Source organism: Falco peregrinus, chromosome 5, assembly GCF_023634155.1.
Source record: "Falco peregrinus isolate bFalPer1 chromosome 5, bFalPer1.pri, whole genome shotgun sequence".
NCBI lineage: Eukaryota > Metazoa > Chordata > Aves > Falconiformes > Falconidae > Falco > Falco peregrinus.
In genome coordinates, this window is record NC_073725.1 from 35,281,803 (window position 1) to 35,307,736 (window position 25,934).

At 39.0% G+C, this 25,934-nt stretch overlaps 1 protein-coding gene across 1 annotated transcript; it reads left to right on the forward strand.

Annotated features, from left to right (window-relative positions):
* The first annotated feature begins 20,892 nt into the window (after window positions 1-20,892).
* Window positions 20,893-25,238, forward strand: NDUFA4 (NDUFA4 mitochondrial complex associated). The gene is made up of 4 exons (XM_055806527.1): window positions 20,893-21,138; window positions 21,825-21,913; window positions 23,041-23,101; window positions 25,018-25,238. The coding sequence occupies exons 1-4, from the start codon at window positions 21,097-21,099 to the stop codon at window positions 25,072-25,074; spliced, it is 249 nt and encodes an 82-aa protein (XP_055662502.1). The 5' UTR covers window positions 20,893-21,096; the 3' UTR covers window positions 25,075-25,238.
* Window positions 25,239-25,934: the final 696 nt, after the last annotated feature.

A 25,934-nucleotide genomic window follows, 5' to 3' on the forward strand; every position in this document is an offset into this window, starting at 1 on the left:
ACCACGTGTTCCTTTCTTCCCTTCCCTCTGGATGTTATTCTTTCCCTTCTCCTTTTCATTATAACTTATTGTCATCACTGTTACTATTGTTCTTTCATTTTTATTCTATTTCAATTACTAAATTGTTCTTATCTCAACCCCTGAGTTTTCCATTCCTTTCCATCTCTTCTCCCCATCCCTCTGGGTGAGGGGGGAGTGAGTGAGCAGCTACATGGTGCTTAATTACCAGCCAGGGTTAAACCAAACAGTAGCTTAACTGTAAATGAACTCCTTTCCTGAATTTGGTTTTGCCAGCCCTACCTACATACGCTGTTGGTCTGTGCAGTCTAGTCTTTCCTTCAAAACTGATCGGCTTACCTGTTCCAGTAGAAGTTGCATATGTCTTAGCTTTTCACTCCTTCAGGGTTTGGGTTTTTTTCCCCCTTTAACTGGCATTGCCATCCTACTTCCTCTTCACATAGAATTTCAGGCTTAATAGGACAAGCAGCAGGTCTCAGATCCCTTCATTTAGACTCTGCAGATCCATGCTGACATGGGCAGCACCAGGTTCTGCGGAACCCCCTGCCTGCACATGGACAAGCCCCTGATCTTGTCCAAATCACAGTGACTGACAGGACAACTCAAGTGTCACATGTAAGGGGAAAGAAAAGGAAACAGAACTGACCCCACATTTGGCTTTATGTAGAAGAGCAGACTGAGGGACGCAGACAACTTTGAAGAATGAGGGCTTTCAGCACATAACACAGACAAGGAGAGGGGAGCACCCTGTAGAGCAGTGGAGGAACTTTGGATTCCTTTAAACATGAAAGTCAAAGCAGATGTATGGACCGTCTGGCTCTCAGTTCAGCCCTCTGGGGCAGCCTGCAATGCTAGGATCATTCCAGTTTCTGCCTACACAGTTCTGGCAAGAATAGTTGATCAAGCAGAAGTTAAGTAATAGCTGCCTGCCCCTGCTCCTCAGCAGCATCTCACATCACCCAGCCACTCCATTCTCCTTCCCTCTGTACTCTGTCCCATGACTCTAGCCCTCTCAGCCCTTCTGTCTTAACTCTTCCTTGTCCCAAATCTTCCTTTTTATTCTTCCTCTGTATTTTTCCCTCTCCAAAGGATTATTCACAATTACTTTTATTTCTGAAAATAGCATGCACACATTCTTTGTTATCTTCTGTAGTCAGCTTGCATACTTCACCCTCATTCCTCAAGAGAAAAAACACATCAATAAAATGAAAAGAACTGAGAAGTAACTAAAATTTATTCAGTTTCCCTAAACATCTAGGCATTCCAAACACAGGGCTTACCAACAAATCCTCCAAATTTAGTAATTAAAAGTTAATAAAACATACAGCATAGAAATTAACTAGAACTACCAGTTTATCTTTTGATCATTATTCTTTGGAAGTTTCTGGCTATTAAAACATCTATTAAAAGATAAGTCCCCCTAGGTAGATGCTAACCTCCTTTTGTAGAGTCAGACTATTTCTAATAGGGAGAAAGGAAGGGAAAATTCATGCTCCAAATGAAAGAAGCCTTCAGAGAGAATGTCTGATCCCCTTATTTCTGCAAGGTCTTTGCCGATCTCAGCAGATAATCAAGGATGTTGAAATGTTCAGTTGCCTTTTTGGTTGAAGAAATGAGGTATTACTGGCATACTGCTGGGAGCAGAATACCAACATTGCTATATCTATTAAATACGTTGTAAGTGTTGTCAGTTTAGCACCTTTAAGTACTACCCTCATATGCATACAAAAATTTATCTTAAAAGGTCATTTTTAGAGCAAAATTATGAAGAGGTGAAATAGTACATCTAGTATGAAAATGTCATGGCACCTCCATCACTAACATAATACCTAAAAAAATGCCTAGAAATATTTCAGTATATCAGGTCATGTCAAGCACATCAGGTCTGTCAATTATCTCAGCACTCCAGTGGTTCTCTTCAGATCGAGCCTTCAGTGCACAGCCTGTTGCAAGAGTAGGTGTCTGAATCTCCATTTCAATGCTGCTCTTCAGCTGCTGGAGAAAGAGAGAAAATAATATCTTCTGACTGTACTTCTGCCCTAAGAAAAAAAGAATCTTTGTTGTGGTTCTGTAAAGACCATTTTTGAAGGAGTTACACAATAGCAAGTCAGCAAAGAATACAGTCACACTAACATAAATGACTTTAAAAATATTCCTATTTTAATGAAAGTGTTTTCAAAGAAAGAAATACAATAATACAACATTTCCTTACAAAGGGAATAAACTCAAGACTAAGTATGTTTTTAAGTCACTCACCAACTGTAAATAGAGAAATAATAGTATGAAACTTTGTATGTTTTTTTTCCTGTCAGTGAGCAGACAGTTAAAGCCATGACCTACCTGTCTGAATCCACAGAGCAAACTTTTTTTTTTTTATTTGTGTCCATCAAAACATCACCATCTGTAGTAGGGAGGCTGACTTCTTCAAATATCTTTCGAAAGAGAATCGTTCCAGCTTTCACTCTTTAACTGTGCCATTAAAGCAAGCACCTCTCTCAGTGATCTCTGCTTTTTGTCTAGTATTATATGGTAAAGTATAAAGAGAAAAAGACTCAATCAGATGTCCTTGCTGTTTTAAATTACAAAAGGAGGAAATTCAGTATCAATAGTTTCTGAACAATAAGACTTTGTAATAACAAACTGCAGATTGCTACGAGGTCTACTGCAGTCAAATGCTTCCAGGGAATGTTCTCATCAGATACTAAGATATTTCTTGCACTCCTTGAGCCATGCTCAGCCTCAGTCCATTAATTATGAGGATTTTTCATTATCTGGTACATGTGTTGTAGAAGAGTCCAGGAAAAGTAAAACCAGTATATATCTTCAACAGAAGAGCTTTCTGAATTCACAAAATATATATTTAGATATATATATAAAGATTGCAAAGGTTAAGAAATACTAGAATTAGCACTTCCTGTATCTTTATTTCTGTGTGAACTGTCATGCTAACCAATGTGTGTCTTTTAGGATTAGGTAGAGATGGGCTGTACTCCCTCTTTTACTTGCTGATACATGATGCAGGTGTGAAACCCAAGGACTGGGAAAGATGGATCTATGTCTTTTTGTTGCAGTCAAGTCCCCCATAAGGTATCTGTGCTCAAACAGATCGTCACAGGCAGCAGACTCCTGCCTTCCATACCCTCTCTTCCCTACTCTGTGTTAAGTTAGAGTCCTGCAACCCCTTAAACAGCTGTTCTAACTTAGGGAAAAAAACTCATTGTGTAGATTTTTGTCAGCTCAAGCTTGACAGAGCTAAAAGAGATCTTCCCACCTTTACCCTGGCTCTATATGCCTACCTCCTTCCCAGCCACTATGAGATCAGCCATCACTCATGCCCATACAAAGGACACCATCCTCAACCCAGACCTCAATGGAGATCCTGGCACTGAAGTTGTCTGAAAGATTCAATGCAAAACATACCTTACATGCAGCTTTCCTATCTGCCCATTCAGCTAAAATTCTTGTCTGGGATCATTTCCCTTCTCATTTACATCAATATTCCTTTCTCTGGTTTTCAAAAATGTCATTCTAGTGTTGCCTTATCGATTGTAATGATTCTTCTCAGCTAGTACCATGTTTGTGGTTTGGTTTTTTTTTCCATTTTTATCCCTCCAGTGAATATGCCTTTGCTGCATCAGTCATAAATTTCTTGGGTTTGATTTCAGTACACTTGACAGATTACTCTTTCTTTCATCTGCCATTTCTTTACAGATGACATTTGCCATACAGATTTGTTTAACACAACATTCTCTGTTCTCTGTTCAATTTTCAGCCAAGTCTGTGGGTCTTTTTCCCAAGCATCCTTCATACTTAAAATGTGTCCCATGTAAATACCTGCAAACCCAGTTCATTTTTCCCCTCAGAACAGCCTTCTACCACCACGCTCCCAAAAACTGTGTTACGGTCCAATGGATACTGTCTCTTACATTGTTTCAGTTTGTGTTTCCCTGCTACAGCTGTCTGTTTCTGTTTCTTGTTCTGTGCTTGTCTTTCCAATCCATTTGGGGCAGACTTAGTATTTCCATTATTGTATTTTTTGCTATGATTTATTTCATGCATAGCAGAATTTTGAGTCATGCTTAAAGCTCCTAGGCATAAAAGCTATAGAACCGATATTAATATTTTTTATCATGTGGCTTTCAGATAGTGAGCTCATCAAGTAAGCCATGTTCTTTTTGTTTGTAAGGTACATATAATTTGCACCACTGTATAAAAAATAAAAATACTTAATAATAATCAAGAATTATGAAAGTATTAGTCTACAAAGGTGTACTGGTTCAAATTAAGTGTCTATCTAGCCTAAGTGGACAGCCGGAGAAAAGCAGGAACAGAACAAGTATATATGGTACTGTCTACTGATTTCCCAACTTCAATTATTTTCAGCTATGGGACTTTCTTGATCCTGATGTGGTTTGTCCATTTAGTAGCCTGTGATGAATCTTTCTTCTAAGAGCTTGTCTATTCTCCTTTGTAACCCATGCAGATTTTGTATTGTAACATTATGTGGCGCGGAATGCCACAGATCTACTACCTTATATATGAAAACAACCTTGCTTTGCTTGTTTTTAACCTGGCTCCTGTCATCTTCTGCTATATCTCCCAAGTCACCTCTTTCCCAGGCTGAAGAATCCCAGCCAACACAGTCATTTCTGATTGTGTGACTGAGATAGACTTCTGTTTCTCCAATGACTCTTGTTTTCCTTCCATGAATCTTTTCCAATCTTTATATATAGCTTTTCTATAATGAAAGGACAGCACTCAAATGCAGGCAAATAGTGCATTTCTTCATCTGAACAATAATGAATTCTGGTTTGTTCTCTATTCCTTTCCTAGTAATTTTTATGATTTTTTTTCTTGGGACGTGGAGTGAGCATTGACTGCACTGAACTGACATTTTGATAAAAATATCATAATCCCAAGGTCTTGTTCCTAAGTGGAAATAGTCAGCTCAGGAGTCTATAATTTTATTTGTGAGGCTAGGATTGTTTTTCCTCAGATTTCTTTGCATTTATCTATGCTGTGTTTCACTTCCTTTGCATTTATTTAGATTGAATGTCATCTGCTATCTTCTTTACTGCCCAGTCGAATAAGAGTTTACATGATTAGTAGTTGAACTGTTTCATACCTGAGTTCTTTCAGGTGTTTTCTAATAGTGGTGGTTTCCTAGTATTTTATCAGAGCATTTCATCTTTTTTTCTTAATATTTTACCTGTAGCTGCTTCCACAATAACTTCAAATTCAGACAGATCGTCTGCTGAGCCCTCTTCCCCCAGAGAATACCACTAAAGCATGGGAGTAACTTCATTTCTTTTCCAGAAAATTTCAGAAAATACCAATGGAAAAAAATCATCTCCCTAAGTACACATTTCATACAAATCATCTTCTGGTTCAGTGTATGCTGGCGTGTTTTTTGCTGTGTTTGGAATATGACTTAGTACTAATTATGATTCTTGCATCTTGTTGATTCTCAAACTTTTCTATTCTGCCTAATTGATAGTATTTTTACATTTAATCTATTAGAACTTATGACACTTTTGTTTTAAATACAGTTTGAAGCATTCATGCCTGTTTATAGTAGCCTTGACTTTGCTGGAAAGTGATTTCAGCTTCCTTTTATATTTTCTCTGTGATTTCCATAGGTCATAAGCACTAATGCTGTGATTCCAATACAGTGTTCTCCAGTAGCTTACATGCCTACGGGAATTTAATTCCTTGGACTATCCCTTTCAGATATCTTGTTAAGAAGCATCCTCATTTTTCTATCTGTCCCTTTTTAAGTAGAGAAGTAGTGTGGGTTTTCTGAGATTTGCCACCTTGGTAGGAATGCTGAATAAAGTACTTCGTCACTGTTAGAGAAGAGCAGTTCAGCAATAAGATTTTTATTAGATCCTGCTAGTTATTCAGTACGAAGTCAAGGTTTGTAGATTTGGATGTGGGCTCACTAATTATTCCATGAAAGAGTCATTCATAACATCTAACATTTTCATGTCTGCTTATATCTCAGTATCTCGTTCATTCAGTCTAAAGGGTGGTACAGTGCAGCTGCTGCCTTCCCGATTTGTCTCAGAACATTGCAGTCTGTGTTGTCATCCTTTCTGGATGGTTATTAAGAGAGACCCAGTACTACCTCTGTCCAACTCAGGCCTGGAATTTCAATCCATACAATTTCAGTGAGGTAATTAATTTGTTGATTTTATTTGATTCTGATTTCTTGAATGTATACTATGTCTTTGCCCTGGGCATGGTTTATTCTATCATCTCATGTATATTTTCTGTCTTGATACTACACTGCACCACTGATTGTCTTCTTCCAACCAAGTTTCTGATGTTTATGTCATTTTTTTAAGTAAGGGCGGACATTCCTGTTCCGCAATCTCATTTCTTGAACTTCTAGCATTTGCCTCTAAGCATGTGTACCTCTGTTTTGTTCCCATCTTGGAAACTTATTTAAATAACACTTAGTTTCCCATTTCCTACCTGAGTATTTACATCCTTTGGCCAATCCTTTACCAGAAGATGCAGAACTTCCAAGTTTTTCTTTTTAGCAGCATTGCCATTTCAGAGCCATGTGTTCTTGTGTTTGTGAGCTCTTCAACAGTCTCCAGTTTAAATGCTCAGCTATGACTTTCTAGATTTTAAGTGTCACACTTAAAATCACACAGTGTCACTCTTTGTTGGGGACGTGGACCAACAGGCCCTTCTCCCTCCTAGGGCACTTTGGCTGCCAGTTCTGAAGACCAGCAGTGAAGTGATACAGCCCTGTGACCTTGGATCAGACTCTGGAGGAAGAGCTGCTTGAATAAGTGCCAGGAGAAGCCTTGCTGGGGGCGCAGGTTCTGCAGCTCTGGAGCTGCATTTAAGCTCTGGTCTTACATGTGGTCCATGCCTGAACAACACTGTATTGCCTTGCCTGCTCTTACCAGGATCTTGCCTCATCCTGGCTTGACCATAAGCTTGCCTCATCACTATGTACCTGGCTAGCAGCCATCAAACCACTGGCTGACCCTGGTTACTATCACCAGAACTGCTCTGCTCTTTTTCTTTGGGCCTTGGCACCGTGCCCTCTCTGCCCTGCTGTCAGCACCAGCTCCTTGTTCACCTTCCCTTATGGAGCAACTCCCTTTTGCAGCTCCCTGACACCTCATTCAGATGAATTTCAGATAAAGTGTCCCCTTTATTCTAAAACTGTTATTGATTCATGATGAATGTGCATTCTTCCTACACATATTATCTGACCAAGACAGTAAAAAAATCTGCATTTCTACCTCTTCCCATGATCCCAAAGAGGGCAGGAAACATTTTACAAAATACTGTCACAGAAACCTTAGTCTTTAACTTCCTTAAGTGATTAAATGTTCTTCCCTTTGTCAGTAGTACTGGTGCACCACAACCAGTTACCAATTCCCAGCACTTCTTAGGAGCCTGCCAGACTTCCCAAGGGGGTTTGCCACCTGGTAGTCACTGTGCAAGCCTGCAAGCCTCAGGGATCACTGTCCCAGCCATCTATAGGTGCAATGACAGATTCTTCCACCGACAGAATCGTTCTCTTCCTCACTGTTGGAGAAAGAAATTACATGCAATATAAGTAAAGAATGTCACTCCATTCTTTTTTAATAATCAAGACTTACTCTCTTTTAACAAGATATGAAAAATGTGAACATAAGCCAGTGATTCCCACTGATTTCAGTGGGCTCTGGCTCAGGCTTTTAATGACTCTGACTGATACGCTTTTTCCAGACGCAGTCTTTCATCCATCAAACCATTCTGTTGTTCTGAAAAAATCTGGGATGTAAAGAACATCTGCCACAACGAACATAAAAAGCACAGACCTGCTGTTACTAATGGGAAGTATTCTAAGGGCTTGGATTTTTTTTTTTTTAAAGTTAATTAATTTTACAAGAATAATTACTTTGAATGTGAGTGCCAATGACCCTTTTCACATAAAGCTTTTCCAATAGAAACTTGTTTTGGTCTCGCTGAGGACAAAAGATGCTTCAGCTATACTGACAAAAATCTTTGTGAATTGCTATAAAATAAATTCTACTGAAGGGTTTTTTATAGCTTCCTTTTAAATTCTATTTAGTTATTATCTGTAAACAAAAGAAGCTGAGCTGGCCTGGTTTGGATTTGTATGAAAAATTATAATGAAATAATAAAACCAGTAAGCAATAAATAAATAAAGGAAATAACTGCTTTTAATGTTCTCTGTTAAATGTAATTGTGACATTTAAGAATTAAGTTGCTTCTTTTTCTAATATTCATTATTTCACTAATTAGCACAACGTGTAGCAAAGACACAGATGTCTTTTATCACAGATTTTATAGAAACTACTCTGGTTTTAATCTGTTTTTGCTGAATTATGCATTTTTTTTCTTGAAAAACTGTATTTTAAGAATTTGAGCTGATATAAGGCCCTATTTATTGCAAAAGAAAAGGCATTCAGTTATGTTAGAGCTCCACTTCATCAAGACATATATACACAGTCTTCTTTGTTTTTTAAAAGAGAAAAGCAATTGCTAAGACATGTCTTTGTTAACGTACCCTGCTGGTGGCGTATGGCAAAAATATTGGCACCTTGCCTGGAAAGTGCAGTAAGAACTGATAGATCTAATCTCATTCTGTGGCTGGGGAGAAAATCGACTACAGTTAAGGCCAGTCTTATGGCCTGCGACTGTCAATTGTGTGGCAAGAAGCAAGAAGCACAAGTTCCTGAAAACAGCTGTGGTGAGGCAAACTGGTTTTGCAGGTCAGGGAAAGAGATTTTACCTTCCTAAGTGATGGTAGAGCCTCCAGAACAGTCCCTGTTAGAGCTGGACCTTCAGAAGTCTCTGTGTAATTCTGGTTTATATGCTGCTGTGAAATTAATATTTCAAGGTATACATGTTTAAGAAATAATAGTGCTAATTTAATATTTTACAGGTCAGTCTCAATTTCAAGTATTTCTTAAGAACTGGAATAAAATCCTGCACCTGCAGGACTTCTGAAAAATAAGCAGATTTTCTTCCATGTTGTCATATTGCTGAGCCAAACATTCAGAGTGATGACCTGTTCCATGTGAAAAAGAGAAACACTTGACTTTTTTTTTATTATTCTTATTTCTACATTATTCAAAATCTAGCTTGCCAGTACTCATTTTTGGAGGGTTTAGTGGCAGTGAGTGGAGAGGGAACCTACTGTAATTTTGATGGTCCGTACACCAGAAATCCTCAAGAAACATGAGCATCACCAGTCCCAAACATGGAATAGACTTCTAGCTACAAGATTCTACTCCATCTTCCAAGAAGCTATTTGGACATTAAATATCATCCTATAGCAATGATCATTTTTATGCTTATACAGATTAAGTACGTGTATTAAGCTGTGACAATTATAGGGAGAAACAGCAGAAACCCCCTGTTTAAATTATTCAACAGAAAATAGCCTAATTTTAGAAAATAATAGAGGAGCTTTGAGAAGATCTTTTTTGTTACAGTCCCCAAAATTTAGCAGGAACAACATTCTGGTGTTGAAGTTGTACCTTTCTTTGCCCTCTTAAACGTCTCAAAAGCTTTATTTTTCTTTTTTAGTTCATTGTGAAAGGACTGGTATCCCCTTCTTCATTCCCCTCCTCTTCCCACTCCCAGATGAGGAGAAGGGGACAAATAAGAGACCCTGGATTAAACGCAGTCCCTTCAATACTTATACTGGAAAGGGAAAGAAAACACAAACAAAAACATGAGGCAATTGGGATTTTTCTCTGCAAACACAGAATGGAATCAATTTCCAGATTGCTTTAAATATTTGTAAAACTTGGGAAATGCTGTAAAAATTAAAATAGAAAAGTTCTTTTCAATTATGTTGACGTGATTATACTCTTTTCTATTTTTAATGAGAATGTCTGACCACAATGATGTCTCCCTATCACTGTGATGGTAGGGTGCAGTTTCACATGAAATCTGCCATCTTCCGTTCTCAATACCTGTATCAAATTTTGCCATTACCCAACTATACAGTGAGCCAGATTCTGATCTAACAGAAATCTACCCTGCCAAGAAGCCCTGTGGCTCTAAGACCAATTGATGCAGTGCAAACCAGGGGCAGGGACACCGGGACAGGAATACATGGGGAGAGGAAAAAGCAGGCATGACTGCCCAGCCCACCAGCAGTCCATGGCAGATCAGGCGTGAACATGGAGCCAGTTGTGGCTACGCGATCAGATAAGTGAGGCCTGCACTGAGAGGTTACGGCCCCATCGCCCATCTCCCATTTGCTTCTCCTGGTTGCTTTTTGCAATCACATCCTGTAGCAATTAGCATTAGCAATAAGCTGGAATTGAGCCAGATATTTTTTTTTTGTTTCGTCTCTTTTCCACAGCTTTAGGTGACCTGGTGCTGGCACACGAGTAGCCAAGGGCTATGGGATAAAACTGTCTCTCCCAGTAGCACGTTTGACTTACGGTGAATTAAAATGACTGTGTAACCTTGGCCTTAGTAAATCACTACATCCTTTACTGTTCCATGTAATAAAACCATACCTGTGTTCTCACTACTATTACTTGTATTCTGTGACTCAAGGTGGCTTTAAAGAAAAAAAGATTCGGGGAATCCACAGTACAGAGTCTCTTCAGTTGCCCCTTAAATGACTCTTCTCTCTCTTCCAGATTCTGTGGCCATGAAACAGTATACCAGCAAGGTGATTTAAAAGAACTAAGACCTTGAAAATCATGCTTCCTCCCCTCCCAGATTAAATGGAGGAGCAGAGAGGAAGAGACAGGAAGCAAAAATTCCCACCGTCCTCATCTGTTTCTTTAGAAAATGCAGTGTGGATTACTTCATTTAAACCTCACTGCACTGGAATTTCCTGATTTTAAATCATGAGTCATTTCAGTTTGGCCAAGTTGTAATCAAAGCTCACTTTACCCTACAAACAAATATACTGAATCCACATGTAATAAGTCATTGTTCTTTTAAACACACTTTATTTTACTATTTTTTTTAAAAAAAAGTTCAGCTCTAGACTGGCCTCCTTACAGGATTTTTTTTTTTTTTTTAATAAGCAATGATTCTGCTGTGGAATGCTTGTGTGAAACGTATCCCCTATAAGACATATTTTTGTTATGGCTATTGCTTTTCAGAGCTCCAGCATTTGAAATTATGCTTGCAAAAGATAACAATTTTAAGATTTATTCATTTTATCTACATCTGTTCTGCATTCCATAGAGAAAAGACGAGTATTGGGTGCCTGAACACTTTAGTAGTACTACATGTGTTCCTTAAGACAGCTCTTTCACACAAATGTTAGTGTTCTGCTTATGTCATTGTAAATAGGGATGGCAGCCTGAGGGAGGTGTTTCTTCAGGGCAACCCAAAGAGGAAAAACAGATAGGCAGAGACAGCATCAATGGAGTAACATCTCAAAATATATAAGCTTGTAAGGCAGTCAGATAAATGGGTTAGGGAAAGTCGGTAGTCAACTTTTTTGGACAAAGGATGTTCTGAAACAAGTAAACAAACAGAACATTCTGTTGTCTTTAATCTGATTTCTTGTACTATGTAAGATGAAAACAGTATTTCACAGAAAAAAATTAAAATACTTTATGAAGCTTCTAATTTAATAAAATTAAATTTATTAAACCTTATGTTCTGCTGGTTCTCAAATAAAATTTTTGATGTCTTAGTAGATACAAGAAAAAATGTCAAGATATTCTCCTTGACATAATTTTCACTTCAGTCTAGCTTCTGTTGTTCAAATAAAAGAAGAAATTCCTGCTCAGAAGTCTTATTACAGGTATGCACTTAATGCAATCACACAATGTAAGTCTTAAAGATAGCCTGTGTATACCCTTCAAATGACAAGAATGGGCTCAGTCACACATCAAAACATATTATCATTCTCCCATAAATTCAGTAATAGAATTCCCTACATTTAAATCAAACTGTAAAGAAAGGATCATATGGGAATACTACTTTTTGATAGGTGTTACATCACACCATTTTTAACAGAGCAGAAGTTTCCAAAAAAACCCACAAGTAGAACTCTATAGAGTAGCCAAAGCAATTACTTTTTCATGCACTTTTTGATAAAGATTTTGTGATTTATTTATGAGAGTTCATGGGACACTTGTATTCTTAGAATGCTGAGTTTTGTACTATTCTAGGAAAATGCATGTACAGACAAAAAATGGCATTTCTCAAAATGCGTCACAGATGAGTTGGAGTACTATGCAGCACTTAATCTGCATCCAGGCTGAAACATGGTCTTCTTGCTCCCAAGCAGAGTGAGTATAGTATATATGTTTAGTGGCCAATACTCAGAAAGGAGGCAAGCTGTGACTGAATTTCATATTCTGCTGTGCTAGAAATTATTTGCACCAAGTACTAATGATTCAAGTGAATGTTATAATTGGAGATACTGTAATTGTAAAAGGGTGATGGTTTGGAGATCCACTACTTGCTTCTTCACAAGAACCTGGCACTATGCTATTCCACGCAGATTTTGTTTATGCCTAAATTGTACTTCAGGAGGCAAAGCCTTGAAATGTTTAAAGCACTGCCAAGATATCAGTAGTTTATCCTCTATTACAAATGCCACTGTCTGCATAATCAGGCTGCTTACAAAACTGATCAGCCCTTGCAGTGTCTGACATTGTAGTCCATGTAGGAGGAACCCTAAGACTAATGTTTTTGCACAGTGTGAACCATGCGAGAATACCAAGAAACAGGTATTATTAGATGTTCTGCACAAGCTGTTCAGGTCTTACCAGGTTCATACCAGGATACTGCAGGTATCTTGGGTTTGCTCTGAAGGATAATGAAAGCATGAGGTTTATCCAGTAAGATCTTCTGAAATGCAGCTGAAGTCTAGCCCTGTGCATCAGCTGGTATCTCCAGAGATTTTGGCAAGGGCCAACAATGACATCCTGAAAGAGTGATTTATTCTAGCTCTATTTTAGATTGCCTCTGGGAGACGCCTGTATCTTTCTACTGATTTCAGAAGGGAGACTTGCTTAAACTAAACCCAACTTCTGCATTTCTAAAGTTTTGTGAAATGTACTGCCACCCTACACTGTCATTCACTGAAACACAAGCAAAGCGTACTCTGCATTCATGCTTTTCAGATAGCTCTTTTACCCAACAGTGTCAGGATCGGCAACATAATTCAAAGACTCCTAAAGTAACCAATAATAGTTCTGTCATCTGGTATTAGGAGCTGGATTGATGTGTCTCTTCATGCTGCAATGCATAAAACATACTGGATTTCTAAAGTACCTGCAAAACACTCTTTTGCAATTTCTATTTGGTAAACCTTTCTACTTTGCAAGCATTAACCTTCCTCCAAAAACTACAGTGGAAAAGAGAGGCAAATAATGTTTTCTCTGGAAAGTACATGAATGACATTCTTACTTCCAAAATAGCAGTATCTGTCCTGTTCATAAACTGCAAGAATCACTCTTTACCCTTTCCATGAAGACAACAAAAGTGTACGACTCACATTAGTGGAAGACAGATGAGATTTTCTCCAACCTAGGTTTGTGGAAAATAGCTTGATCAGAATTATGTCTCATCCTGTCCTCTAAAGGCTCTATCACTGTCTTAAATGAGAACAAGTTTTGGCTTATTGATAGGGTTAGATTTGGAAGCCTTATTCTTTCTGTAAATTGTGTGTCCATTAAAATACTGACATTCTGTATTAAAGAAAAAATATGGGAAAATAAATTAGAATACAAAATCTATTTATAGTTTTCTAACTGTGTAATCCTTTGTTGGCACAGTGTGTGCAGATAACGCCGCAGCAATAAGACTATACTTTGTAAACATATGCTGTTTTCATATTTCTTTGTTAACATTATATTGTTCTCTTAAATGTTTGGAATACATAGCGAACGTGAGGTCTCATACATCATTCCTTACAACTGTTGCACAGTCAATTATACCTTTTTTTTTACCTTCTCTCTTTACATTTCAGAAGCTGCTTATAAGCAGCTTGCTCTGTTCCAGACTGTCTGCTTGAGTCACTCCTGCAGCAGCTGTATCAGTTCCTCCTAAGCATCAGTATGTCCTGGAAAGGGCTGTCAATACCAAATTATCCTTTTCCTGTATAGGAGAACAGCTTTATTCAGAGAGCAAACTCTGATAAAATTTTTTATAAATAACTAGCCAACAGCTGGTGAAATACAATCATTTTATGGTAGCATGAATCTGATTGTCATGCCAGCCCTGGACTGGAAATTCATTACTTGTCTCGGTGTAGACTCCCAGCATAAAAAATACCTGCTGAGATTTGAGTAAACTTAGATAAACTATAAGCAAACAAAAGATTAATCAAAGGCTAACTTAAATTTTGAACATCAGAACAGAGGACTTGTAAGGACTATCTATTTCTTCCCCAGCATATGTAAAAGAAACAGCACAGAACGGTCGAAAGCATTATTCAAGTGTGCTTCTCCTTACTCCATAGCAAAACCTAAAAAGCATTCTTTAACCTCCCATATTAAGATGAAAGATCAAAAACCTTAAGACAATTACAGGCATAAGAAACAGAAGTAGTTTTGTGTCTAACAAATTGTTAAATAGTTGAAGCAGCACCTAGTTAGAAATAGTGCCAGGTACTAGTCCTGTTTATTTTTAGTGAAGATTTTGACTTCCTATTGAGCCGTTAAACTGTTATTTATAGAGTTCAGATGTTTTTTCAAATCAAACACAAGAGCAGCTTACCATTTATGGATGCAATCACAGGAAAGACATGGTAAGTAGAAGGGTACTGAATCAGCGTGGTTTTTAGGGGGAACATTCCAGCAACTTCTTGTGGTTTTCTGGTTAGGTTCAAGCCTGCCAGTCAGGTGCAAGCTGTGTGGAGCCTGTATTTCTGCACTGTAACTTTTGGCAGATTATATAATTTAAAACAAAATATATTTTTAAGATAAAGACCAGCTGTTTTATTTGCACTCTGGAACCTAAACAGTAAGCAGGGACCACTATTTAGTTCCTTTGAAGTATCTGATTTTCAGCTTTTGCCATGTCATTCTCTTTCTTTTCTGTTCTAATAGTCACGGAATGATACTGCATTTTAACAAAAAACATACATTTTTTAAATGTTGGTACTTAAAACCTGAATATTTTCATGTATTTTGGAATGTCATATTACTCTTACACATCTCTATTTCTGGTTTTCTCCCATAACAACAGAAGTCTTTCAACTGAAATGTTTTATTTTCAATAGACTAAGAAGAACTCTTGCTGTTGACAGCTGCTTTACTGTTTGCTCCTGTGGGATCTGTTACCTGAGGTGCTTCCTACTGTCTCAGCTCATGCTGCTCCAAAATCTCTAAATAGATTGAACTGAGCCAGATTTGAATCTGTTAACTGACAGGTAAAAATCATCAATATTCCATTATGAACAACCCATATAGCCACCTGCTTCCCTGTGAAATATACACTTCAACAGGTTTTATATGCAAGGAATGCGTAAGAGCATTTTTATGCTAAGAAATGTCCTGCCCAATGATTCTTCTTATACTCTATATACACAAAGAACATCTCTCTAGATTTTTTTATGTAGTTTCCCCAATAACAATTTATGACAGTTGAGGAACTGGGATTTTATAAAAATTATGTTCAAGGAAAAAATTTAAAATAATTGTACATATATCCACATTTTGCCAGAAGATGTTTAAGGAAAGAAAGATTAAGAAAATCCTTGGTTCATTTTATTACTGGTAATTTAATTTTTGCTAAATAGCACATTCTCACATATTCACTATCTATGTGTAAAAAGTGTATTTATTTTTATTTTAAAATAAAAACCTTTATTTTAAAGTAACAATTTACTTGCTTTAAAGTCATTATCATTAATTTAATGCTACAGCACTCTATGTAACTACACTTAATAAAAAGTGTAATATTACAGAAGTTCTGTACATTAGGGCTAGTATCTTTAAGTGTATAAATAGCACTGTAAAAACCCAGGATACAATTTGTATTTGTAATATAAATGAATAATCATCAGTTATATATACATAATATACATACATATATATATATATATATAAATGCAAATGATCTAACCCCCCCTTTTTCTGCCTTGATAGAATATTACTGACTTGCTGAGCAGACTATAGACTCTAGAAGAGGGGTCCTCAAACTACGGCCCCCCAGGGTCCTCAATCTGGCCCCTCATATTTACAGAAACCCCTGGCTCCTCGCCCCTCCCCCCCCCCCCCCCCCCGGGGTCTGGGGGGGGAAACCAAGCAACCGCAGATGACTGCCTGCCACTGCATCTGCACGCCGGCCCCCTGGTTAAAAAGTTTGAGGAACCCTGCTCTAGAAAATTATTCTTTCCTTAGTAATAGGACATACAACCACTGTTGCCAAGTTTTTTCTTTTCCATACCACTAGCACCCCTATTTAACAAATTTTGCTTGTATGGTTGCTTAGCAGCTTATGCTGCATAATGTGTCTTTATATAAACTCATTCCAACTGAAATCCCATATTTTTTAATAAAATAATGATCTATTTATAACACTAAGATTATTGTACATTTTTGATTGATGTATGGAGAAAAGAACCTTTATCAACCCAAACTTTTGATAGGCATAAATGAGAAGTAGAATATTTCTATACCATATATTTCGGTACCATTTGTTATTCATTTCTTCTTTGTCATAGCTTGTGTTATTTATTAGTATCCAAGACTTCCAGTAACTGTTTTCCTTTCACCTTTTAAATGCTTCACATATTTTGTTGCAGTTTATAAACACCCCTGGTCTACAGCCATAATTTTGTCTTTCAGATTTTTTATTTGTAAACATAAGATTTGACTTAACTAACTGTAACATATTGGAAGTCCTAGATATTCTTTCCAGAACTGTTACAGTATTTACAGTGTTTACACTTAATGGAAGATTCTATCACAAGATGCTGTATGGCAATGTTACTGCCCCTCCCTACACATGCACCTCAATTTCCTAAATTCCCTTAATGCTCTTAGGCCAGGGATGCAAGAATAGAGTATGCAGCCACTCCATTTCAAGTGTTAAAACCAAATGTAAGTCAGACTCTAAAGAAGATGTGAATGGACTACTCCGAATGGGTTTGGCAGAAGTATGCATACATATATACTGTTCTGCTGTTGGCCCTCCCCTCCTCACCCCCGAAAAAAAAAAAAAAAAAAAAAAGTGCAGAGAAAGGAATAGAAGGACTTAGAACACAGGGAACAGACATACAAATGGGAACAAGAAGAAATTGAAAAAAAATTAAAATCACAAATATCCCTGTGTATTTGTTGCATGTAAGCCAGTGTTTATATTTCCATTTTTATTTTTTTTCAAAGTTTTTGAATACATTTTGCTCTCCTAGAATTCATTTTCTCTGCTAAGAATTACTTGTAGAAGTCTTTGTCTTTTATCAAAACTGGTATGTTCTACAGAAAATCCTCAGCTTATACATTTCTCTGATTAACAGAGACATGTCCTGATGGTATACAACAATTCACAATGAATTTAGTTCCTTGATCTGTGACCAATTGGAACACCTCCAAACCAAGGAGTCTTTCCTTCCTATTTTCCTCCAATCAAAATATGTAACTTCAAAGTAACTAATTATGTCTCTGTTATTTATTTATTTTTTTAATCAACTGATTCTGTCAAACCTTAAGAATGCAATTCTTCAGATAACCTCTGATTTTATGATGACTTTTTATTCCTTCAAGGAGATCAGGCATGATTATATCAAATGAAGCACACCATAAATGATGTTAAACAGACTAGAAATCTGTGGATATACGATTCATAATAACAGGAAAGGTTTAGGGAAGAAAGGCTTTGGAAACAGGAAGGCCACCACATACAAAAACAAAGCATCTGGAATAGAAGAAATTATTCTGAAACCAAAAGCTCAAATAAGCCCAAGGATAGGAACAAGGTATGATAGCAATCAAAGAAGGGCAAGTGAGAGACATAAGGCACAAGGTAAGGCTGTACAGGAGAACAAAATGAAAGAGGAAAAAATAAATGATAAAGCACTGGAATAACCTGAGGACTTGATTTGCAGCAGTGCTGAGCACTACTGCAAATCTATCCCCTTACTTCTTAATGGATCGGTTCATCACAAAACCTTGCAAAAATACCTGAAGGATTTATGGATTCACTTATTTAAAAAGCAGAAAACTACACAAAAATAACTTTACTCAGAATAAAAGAAGTGACTAGTACAACTAAAGCATCATAAATTTAATTGTCAGGTGTGAACACAAAGACACCAAACTTTAAGAGGAAATAAATGTGTTTACTTTCAGCCTGAGCAGCTAAGCGACAGATAAAAGAGTGGTAAAATTCTCTACTTTTACCTAGTGTTCACTCTCTTTAAGGGAATGGATGGATTCTTAATGAGTAACAGAAAAATGTTAAGTTTTCAAGTATGGCTAACATATTGACAACATTACTATAAATTAACATATACAATTTATACAACTATAGCATAGTTTAAGCACACAAACATGGCAGCTAAGTAGGTGTTTCCAGGAAGCATGGATCCACCATCAAGACACCATGAGGTAACTGGAGTCTATACACAGAATTCCACCAAGCCAAGAAATGGAGTGATTGCATTTTTAGCAATGCTTGCACCGGGTGTACTTGAAGACTATTAACTCCTGATCTCTAAAACTATAATGAAAAAAGACTGTTTTCTGCTTGTTTTCAGACCTTAATTTTTTTTGACTGTAAAATTCATTAATACACACACAAATCCAAGTAACATAAATAATAAGGCATGTATATGAACAAAGAACCAGCTGAGCCATACAGGCCCAGGCAATACAAGCTGATGGGTAAAATTAATGAAAGTCCTTAAAATGCGTGACAGATTTTGCAAATTGATGCGGTACTATTCCTCTGTTTAAATTAATAAAAGCACAAGAAGCCAGGAAATAAATATATAGATTGAGAAGAATTAAAAAAACATGATGTGTTTCCTAAAAATCGGTGCCCAAGACCCACATAGTGGAAATAATTTATCCCTGATGGTCTTCCTTTAGTATTGTAGAAACAGGCTGCTCAAAGTCTCTGAATTTCTGCCACTTAGTTTTGTGTTGGCTGCACAGAAGAAAGCAAACTGTTTTGGTCTGAGGCAGTTTTCTGCTGAGCGTCCCCACATGGTTACTGGCTATCCATCTACCCTTCGGTCTCTTCCTGGTTATCGTACAGCCGTTTCAGCAACGAGGATTTCCTGCGATCCAAACATATGGTGAAAAGTTCAACTATTGTACTTGTAGAGAGTGAGCAGTGCAACCTACCAAGTCATTCATGGAGGTTTCAGTTATTTCTCTCTCATAAAAGAAATGGCAGCAATACTATTATTTTCAATACCTTTAACTGCATGGGCAAATTGTTCTTTTCATTTAGAAAAAATGGAAAAATACTGTCCCCACCATATAGTGTATACTGAAATGGTTAACAGATTCTTGAACAACTGCAGTGCTCCAAAGAAAAGAGTGTTACTATTTTTCTGGTGTCATCCTATGACTTGTCAGGTATATCTGTACAGATTACTGAATATGGTCAACTGCCAGCATTTTTGTCTTGTCCATGGTTACCTATCTGTTAGCCAGATTAAACTGGCTCTGACAAACTGAAACAGGCTGGATTATGGAATGATAAGCAAGGAATATGATCTTTTTAGAATTTATTGTGACAGGGCCAATTTGAGACAGTTCTTGAAAACAAGCAGAATCCAGTCTGAACTGGTAAGGAAATAAAAGACATCTGTTTGCTTACATACATGTATTCTCTGCCATTTATCTTTTACTTCAGATTTTTCCTTTGATATACACCCACAGAGACCATTAGCATACATGTAAAGCTATTCTGCTTCCAGTCTAGGAAAGGGACTCTTTTGTCTTACATTAGTAGCATGCTGATATTCCCTCTACCCAAAAATGGATTTCTTCATGATTGGGTACAAACTTACTTTCTGGGTCACCTTTTGTGAAAGAAATCATGCACCTAAGTTGCTGGTGACCCTACCCAACAGCTGGCATGAGGTTCCCCATTGTGTATGGAACAGCACACACAGCAATGGAGACCAAACCTGGGCAGCACTTGGTCACGCTTAGTATTAAAGAGTTTAAGTGCCCCATTACTTATTTAGAGCTACCTAACAAGAAAAATAATGAAATCCAATCCAACCTTGGCCAAAATATGTAACATTTCATTACAAACCTCTCTGCCAAAGCCGATTTTTCACTGCATGTCATGTGTTCATTGAAACTGGGAATCAAAGGTGTCTCTCAACCCTGCGTAAGCACCCAACTTTTGCCATCCTGACTGTAGCTGAAAATCACTTGGCTGTTTTATGATGAATTTCAACCCTTTCCACTCTTTTCCAAGACAATGAAACCCTGACTCTCACCTCACTTTTAAACCACCCCCTCAACTCTAACCGGGGCAATGGTAAAGCCAGACCTCCACAAGGAGGCCTGCCTCGTTGGAGGAGAAGATGGCGGCCGCGGGCGACAGGCGGCCGCACACCCTCGCGGCAGTGCCGGTGCCAGTGCCGCAGCGCAGGGGGCAGGCGCCTCTGGGGAAGGCTGCGGCGGCTTCTGCCCCCCGCCTGCCTGGCAGAGGCCCGAAGGCGGCGTGCCAGGAGGGCCCGGTGCCAGCACGGCCCCGGCGCGGGCAGGCGGCCCTGAGGCGCCGGCCGCCCTCAGCCCTCGCGCCCTGCCCGCAGCCGCGCCACCCGCCGCCCTCAGCCGCAGGCGGGGCGAGGCGGCGTTGGCGCCTGCTCAGCTGCCCGAGCGCAGCGGGCCGGGCTGCCCCGCCAGGTGCCTGCTCCCCGAGCGGCGGGCCGGCCGCGGGCCGCGGTAACGCAGCAGCTGCGACGCCCGGGTGCTCGGCGGTGTCGGCGCTCGGCGCCGCGGCGGGGCGCCGGCTGGGGCTGCGGCGGCGGAGGGCGAACAGGCGAACGCAGGAGCTGCTACATCCGGGCTGCGGCGGCGGGCACCTGCCGCGCCGGGGGCCTCAGTGACATTGGGCCTCGGCAGCCGAAGGGGGAGGACGGGCTGGGGAGCTTGGTAGAGAGCGAGAGCTTTGCCCGCTGCCGCCATGTTTCGCGTTATGGTCAGCCACGCCAGGAAGCACCCCAGCGTGAGTACCCGGCAGCTGTGCCCCGGCGGCGCGGGGGCTGCTGTGCCTCGGCCCTGGCGGGCCGTACCCCCCCACCCCCCTCTTTCGCGTCTTCCCCTGCGGGCGGCCGGTGACCCCGGCCCCGCCGGTCGCCCCCCTCATCGCTTTTCGTTTTCTTTTGCCTTTGGCTGCCTGGCCCCTGGGGCCGGGGCTGTCGGCGTGTGGGCGGCTCGGGGTGGTGGGCGAGGCACGGTCAGGTCCCTCGCCGCTAGGACGTGCGGCGCTGTCTCTTGCCGCAGCAGCAAGGCTCAAGGCGTCTCTTTCCTTCTTGCTCATCTCTTTCCTTACAGGCCCCCACTCCCACTTTCTTACTTTATGATCAGGGGTACGGATGGTAGGGGCTGTTTTGGGCAGCGGAGTGATTGATGTTTGTTTTTCAGAAACATGATGTTACAGGACGTTTGGTTGCTGTGCATGCAGCAATATTTTTTTCATATCTGTCTCTTCGTAGCTGCTAGTCCCTCTCAGACCCCAGGGATGTCCCGCACACAGGGAGCTTGTGTCAGGGTTTGAGAGTGCCATGCATTGTGGCTCAAAGTATGTGAGTGTGTTCTTTGGTTTGTCATCGCTGTAGTCAGAAGTGCTATGTAACAATGCTGCTTTGTTATATTGTGGTGTGACGTGTAATTTTTACTTTGTTGTTCTAGTTGATACCTCTGTTTTTGATCATTGGGTCTGGAGGTGTTGGCGCAGGCCTGTACCTCATGCGTTTGGCAATGTTCAACCCTGATGTCTGGTATGTATAAAAATAATTCACAGCACCCAGTTCTCTTTCTGCCTATATTAAAGTAAACTTTGCTGCCCTGGTCTTTATGTTTCTGGAGGCCTTAATGTCTTCCTCCAGTATCACTGGCACTGAGCGTGTGGAGATTTCCTTGATTTGGAGATTTCCTTGATTTGGAGATTTCCTTGATTTGGAGATTTCCTTGATTTGGAGATTTCCTTGATTTGGAGATTTCCTTGATTTGGAGATTTCCTTGATTTGGAGATTTCCTTGATTTGGAGATTTCCTTGATTTGGAGATTTCCTTGATTTGGAGATTTCCTTGATTTGGAGATTTCCTTGATTTGGAGATTTCCTTGATTTGGAGATTTCCTTGATTTGGAGATTTCCTTGATTTGGAGATTTCCTTGATTTGGAGATTTCCTTGATTTGGAGATTTCCTTGATTTGGAGATTTCCTTGATTTGGAGATTTCCTTGATTTGGAGATTTCCTTGATTTGGAGATTTCCTTGATTTGGAGATTTCCTTGATTTGGAGATTTCCTTGATCTGGAGATTTCCTTGATCTGGAGATTTCCTTGATCTGGAGATTTCCTTGATCTGGAGATTTCCTTGATCTGGAGATTTCCTTGATCTGGAGATTTCCTTGATCTGGAGATTTCCTTGATCTGGAGATTTCCTTGATCTGGAGATTTCCTTGATCTGGAGATTTCCTTGATCTGGAGATTTCCTTGATCTGGAGATTTCCTTGATCTGGAGATTTCCTTGATCTGGAGATTTCCTTGATCTGGAGATTTCCTTGATCTGGAGATTTCCTTGATCTGGAGATTTCCTTGATCTGGAGATTTCCTTGATCTGGAGATTTCCTTGATCTGGAGATTTCCTTGATCTGGAGATTTCCTTGATCTGGAGATTTCCTTGATCTGGAGATTTCCTTGATCTGGAGATTTCCTTGATCTGGAGATTTCCTTGATTTGGAGATTTCTAACAAGGGGCTGTGTCTTTCTGGGGAAACTTACTTGATTGGGTGACTTTCCATGGCCTAACCACCACAGTACACATACAGATTTTATTCATTTTAAAGATAGCATGACTCTGTTAATCTGCTGATATGTCTCATCTCTTGCATTTCTTTCAATAGCTGGGACAAGACGAATAATCCAGAACCTTGGAACAAACTGTCTCCCAGCGACCAGTACAAGGTAAAATGAAAAATACAGATTTTTAGGAAACATAGTATCAAAGGTGTAGCCTACTGGTTTAGGATGTTTGAATATATTAGAAAGTAGCTGAGTGATGTATTTCCTCTTCTGTGGAACATTTGTTTGTCTCTAGAACTCAGAGCGGAGAGCATCAAGCTGGAGATTTAAAACTTTCCTAGAGTTGCTTGATAATGGGGTGAAAGGAATCTGTAGAAGCAGTCACTTAATATTGCACTGTGAGGAAAAGAGGAATTGTATGTGAAAGAAAGAATATACTTGCTCATAAAACTCGGAAATAAACTACAGGGAGAAGAACAAAACCTTCTAAGTTCTGAACTAAAGCTTTTTAAGCTCTAAACTGTTGGCCTTTACTCATGAGAAGCAAAGCAGGAAAGGAAAACGTCAGTGTTAAACACTAATTCAGTTCTACAGTTAATTGTTTGAAAACAAACCAGTTGTAAGTAACTGGATGCAATAGAAATGTTCTTTAAGTAATATTCAAGTTATTTCATTGAACTAATAAGGAAGCATACAAAGGTTAATAGTTTACAGAAATCACGTTTTACTAAAGTGGTATTTTAGTAGATTCCTGTGAAGAATATTTTAAGGTTATCCTCAGGCTACTAAAAAAGCCAGTCTACTGTGTTTTCAAAGGCAGTGTCTGTTTAGTACCATATCTTACTATTCCAATCATTGAAATAAGCAAAAAAAACCCCATAGTCCAAACTAAAATATGTTGTGGTTCCCTTAAAGGTCCAGAAGAAACATAATACTCTGTTTTCATTGCTGCTTCTGGAATGTTGCTGTTTCTTAAATATCTAAAAAGCAAATTCAACGTTAATGTGCAGCAGAAATTCTTTTAAAGAGTGCATGCCTTGTGTAGCATTCCCCTTCTGTCTTAGCATGAAAACAGTCTCGGGCTTTACCATATTTGGGTGTGTGTATCATTGGGGTTTGTTTTTTTTCCAGGTCTGCACTGTGGCAATTGGAAAGGCAGATACTCTTAAATTGAGGGAGTCTGTTTAATAAAAAGCTTTGATATAACAAAGTTTAGCTTTTGATGAAATAGGTTTTTTGGTAAACTTGTCTTTGTCATATCAACTTCCTCAGTTTTCCCAAAGAGTTGAAGACTTGGTCGTTGCTATAGGAGCTGCACAGAGACCTGTCATTTGAATGTGCTGTAGGCTGTTTTGTTTTATCTGAGGAAGTTAAAAAAGTTAAATTTGGGCATAAATAAAATAATCAAGCTTTTATTAAGAAATACTAGCATCTCATGCCTGATGTCAGGCTGAAATGCCAAAGTATGCTTCATTGTCCTCAGTGACTATTTAGGCTGTTTTGAATTGCTTTTAATGGGATCCAACTTTATTGATACAAAATGAGAATGTGAAAGGATCTGTTCTTACTTTCCTTCCTCCTTGTTACACCTTGCAGTTCTAAATGTAGCTGCTGAAACCAAGCTTGGCTTTTACAGCATTGCTCAAAACATTCCCTTGTGACACTGTCTGTTCACATACACCACGCTTTGTGTCACTTGGCAAGTTAGGTTGCCTTTGGTATACAGGAGTACATAGATTTAGGGCAAAAAGGATAAACTCAGCAGTACTGTAAGAACTTGCTGTGAATGGACCTTTAATTCTGGGGATTAAAGAAGAGGTACTGGGGGTTTTCTCTAGTTGTAGACACAAGCACTGCCTTGCTTAAAATGCATAGCTTCTAATGCTGTATGCAGAATGAAGGTAACAACAAAAAAACCTTTGAAGAGCAGTAACTTTAATTATTACTGTCTAGTGTACAGGCTCAAACTATGGTTTCAGTTTCCAGATGTGAGTTCAAATGATCCATGTTTTTTTGTAACTACCATGGAAAACGGATAGTTGAGCTTCTTACTCATTTTTTTCATCTGTCTTTCCTAGTTCTACTCGGTTAATGTAGACTACAGTAGACTGAAAAAGGACCGTCCTGACTTCTGAACAACACACTCATCTCTGTAAGCTGCACAGAAAGGTCTTCCGGAAGCCGTCCGCACAATTGTCATGCTTAATCATCCAGGAAATAATCAAACTTGCCTCACGCTGCACTTGGTCTTCTGTTTGAAAGTGTTTTGAGGAGGCTTAATAAATGTCTGAAACTTGAAGTGTCTACTCTCTAATTTTGCAAAAAGAGAATATCCTCCTATTAACAGTTTGTTGTATGGTCAGTAAAACAGTAAGCAAAAGCCAATTCATGTTTCCTCAACAAGAAAGCAAGTTGTCTTGGTGGGCTTTATACTCAGTCTGTCAACTTTAGAGAAACAATTGGATATTCACATGCTATACCAAACTGCAATAACTTGAAAGCATGTATTTATATACGTGTAAATATACATATATAATTTTTTTACTTGCACGTGAATTTTTCTGCTTGCCACTTTAAGAAGTTCTGGTAGCAGAAAAGTCAATGCTAACAAGTCATTGTCGGACACGAAGGCAGCAGATGTTGCCATATGTTGCTGGAGGGAGTGGGGGTTGAGGGGGGAAAGCCAAGCTCTCTGCAAATGGTTTTGTTTGGTTTGGGTGGGTTTTTTGTCTTTTTTTTTCTTTTTTGTCGTAAGCAGTTTGTTAATAAACAAAAAGAAAATCTTAAATATTTTAAAAAATAAAATTCCAGAAACATTCAAGATTTCCTGTGGATCACCCTTCTAAGGAATGGAAGCACACAGTAAGCAGAATAGGGTACAGGATTTAGGAAACAATCAGATTTTCATGTAAGAACAAAAATAGCTGTCAGGAAGGGCAAATTCTCATCCTTCAGGACGTGGTAAGAGTCTTGTTATGGGGACACAGAAAAGAAA

Coding starts and splice junctions, on each gene's coding strand:
- NDUFA4 (XM_055806527.1), top strand. CDS start 21,097: ATGTTTCGCGTTATGGTCAGCCACGCCAGGAAGCACCCCAGC. Junction 21,914..23,040: donor ATGTTCAACCCTGATGTCTG/GTATGTATAAAA, acceptor TTCTTTCAATAG/CTGGGACAAGACGAATAATC. Junction 23,102..25,017: donor CTCCCAGCGACCAGTACAAG/GTAAAATGAAAA, acceptor TGTCTTTCCTAG/TTCTACTCGGTTAATGTAGA.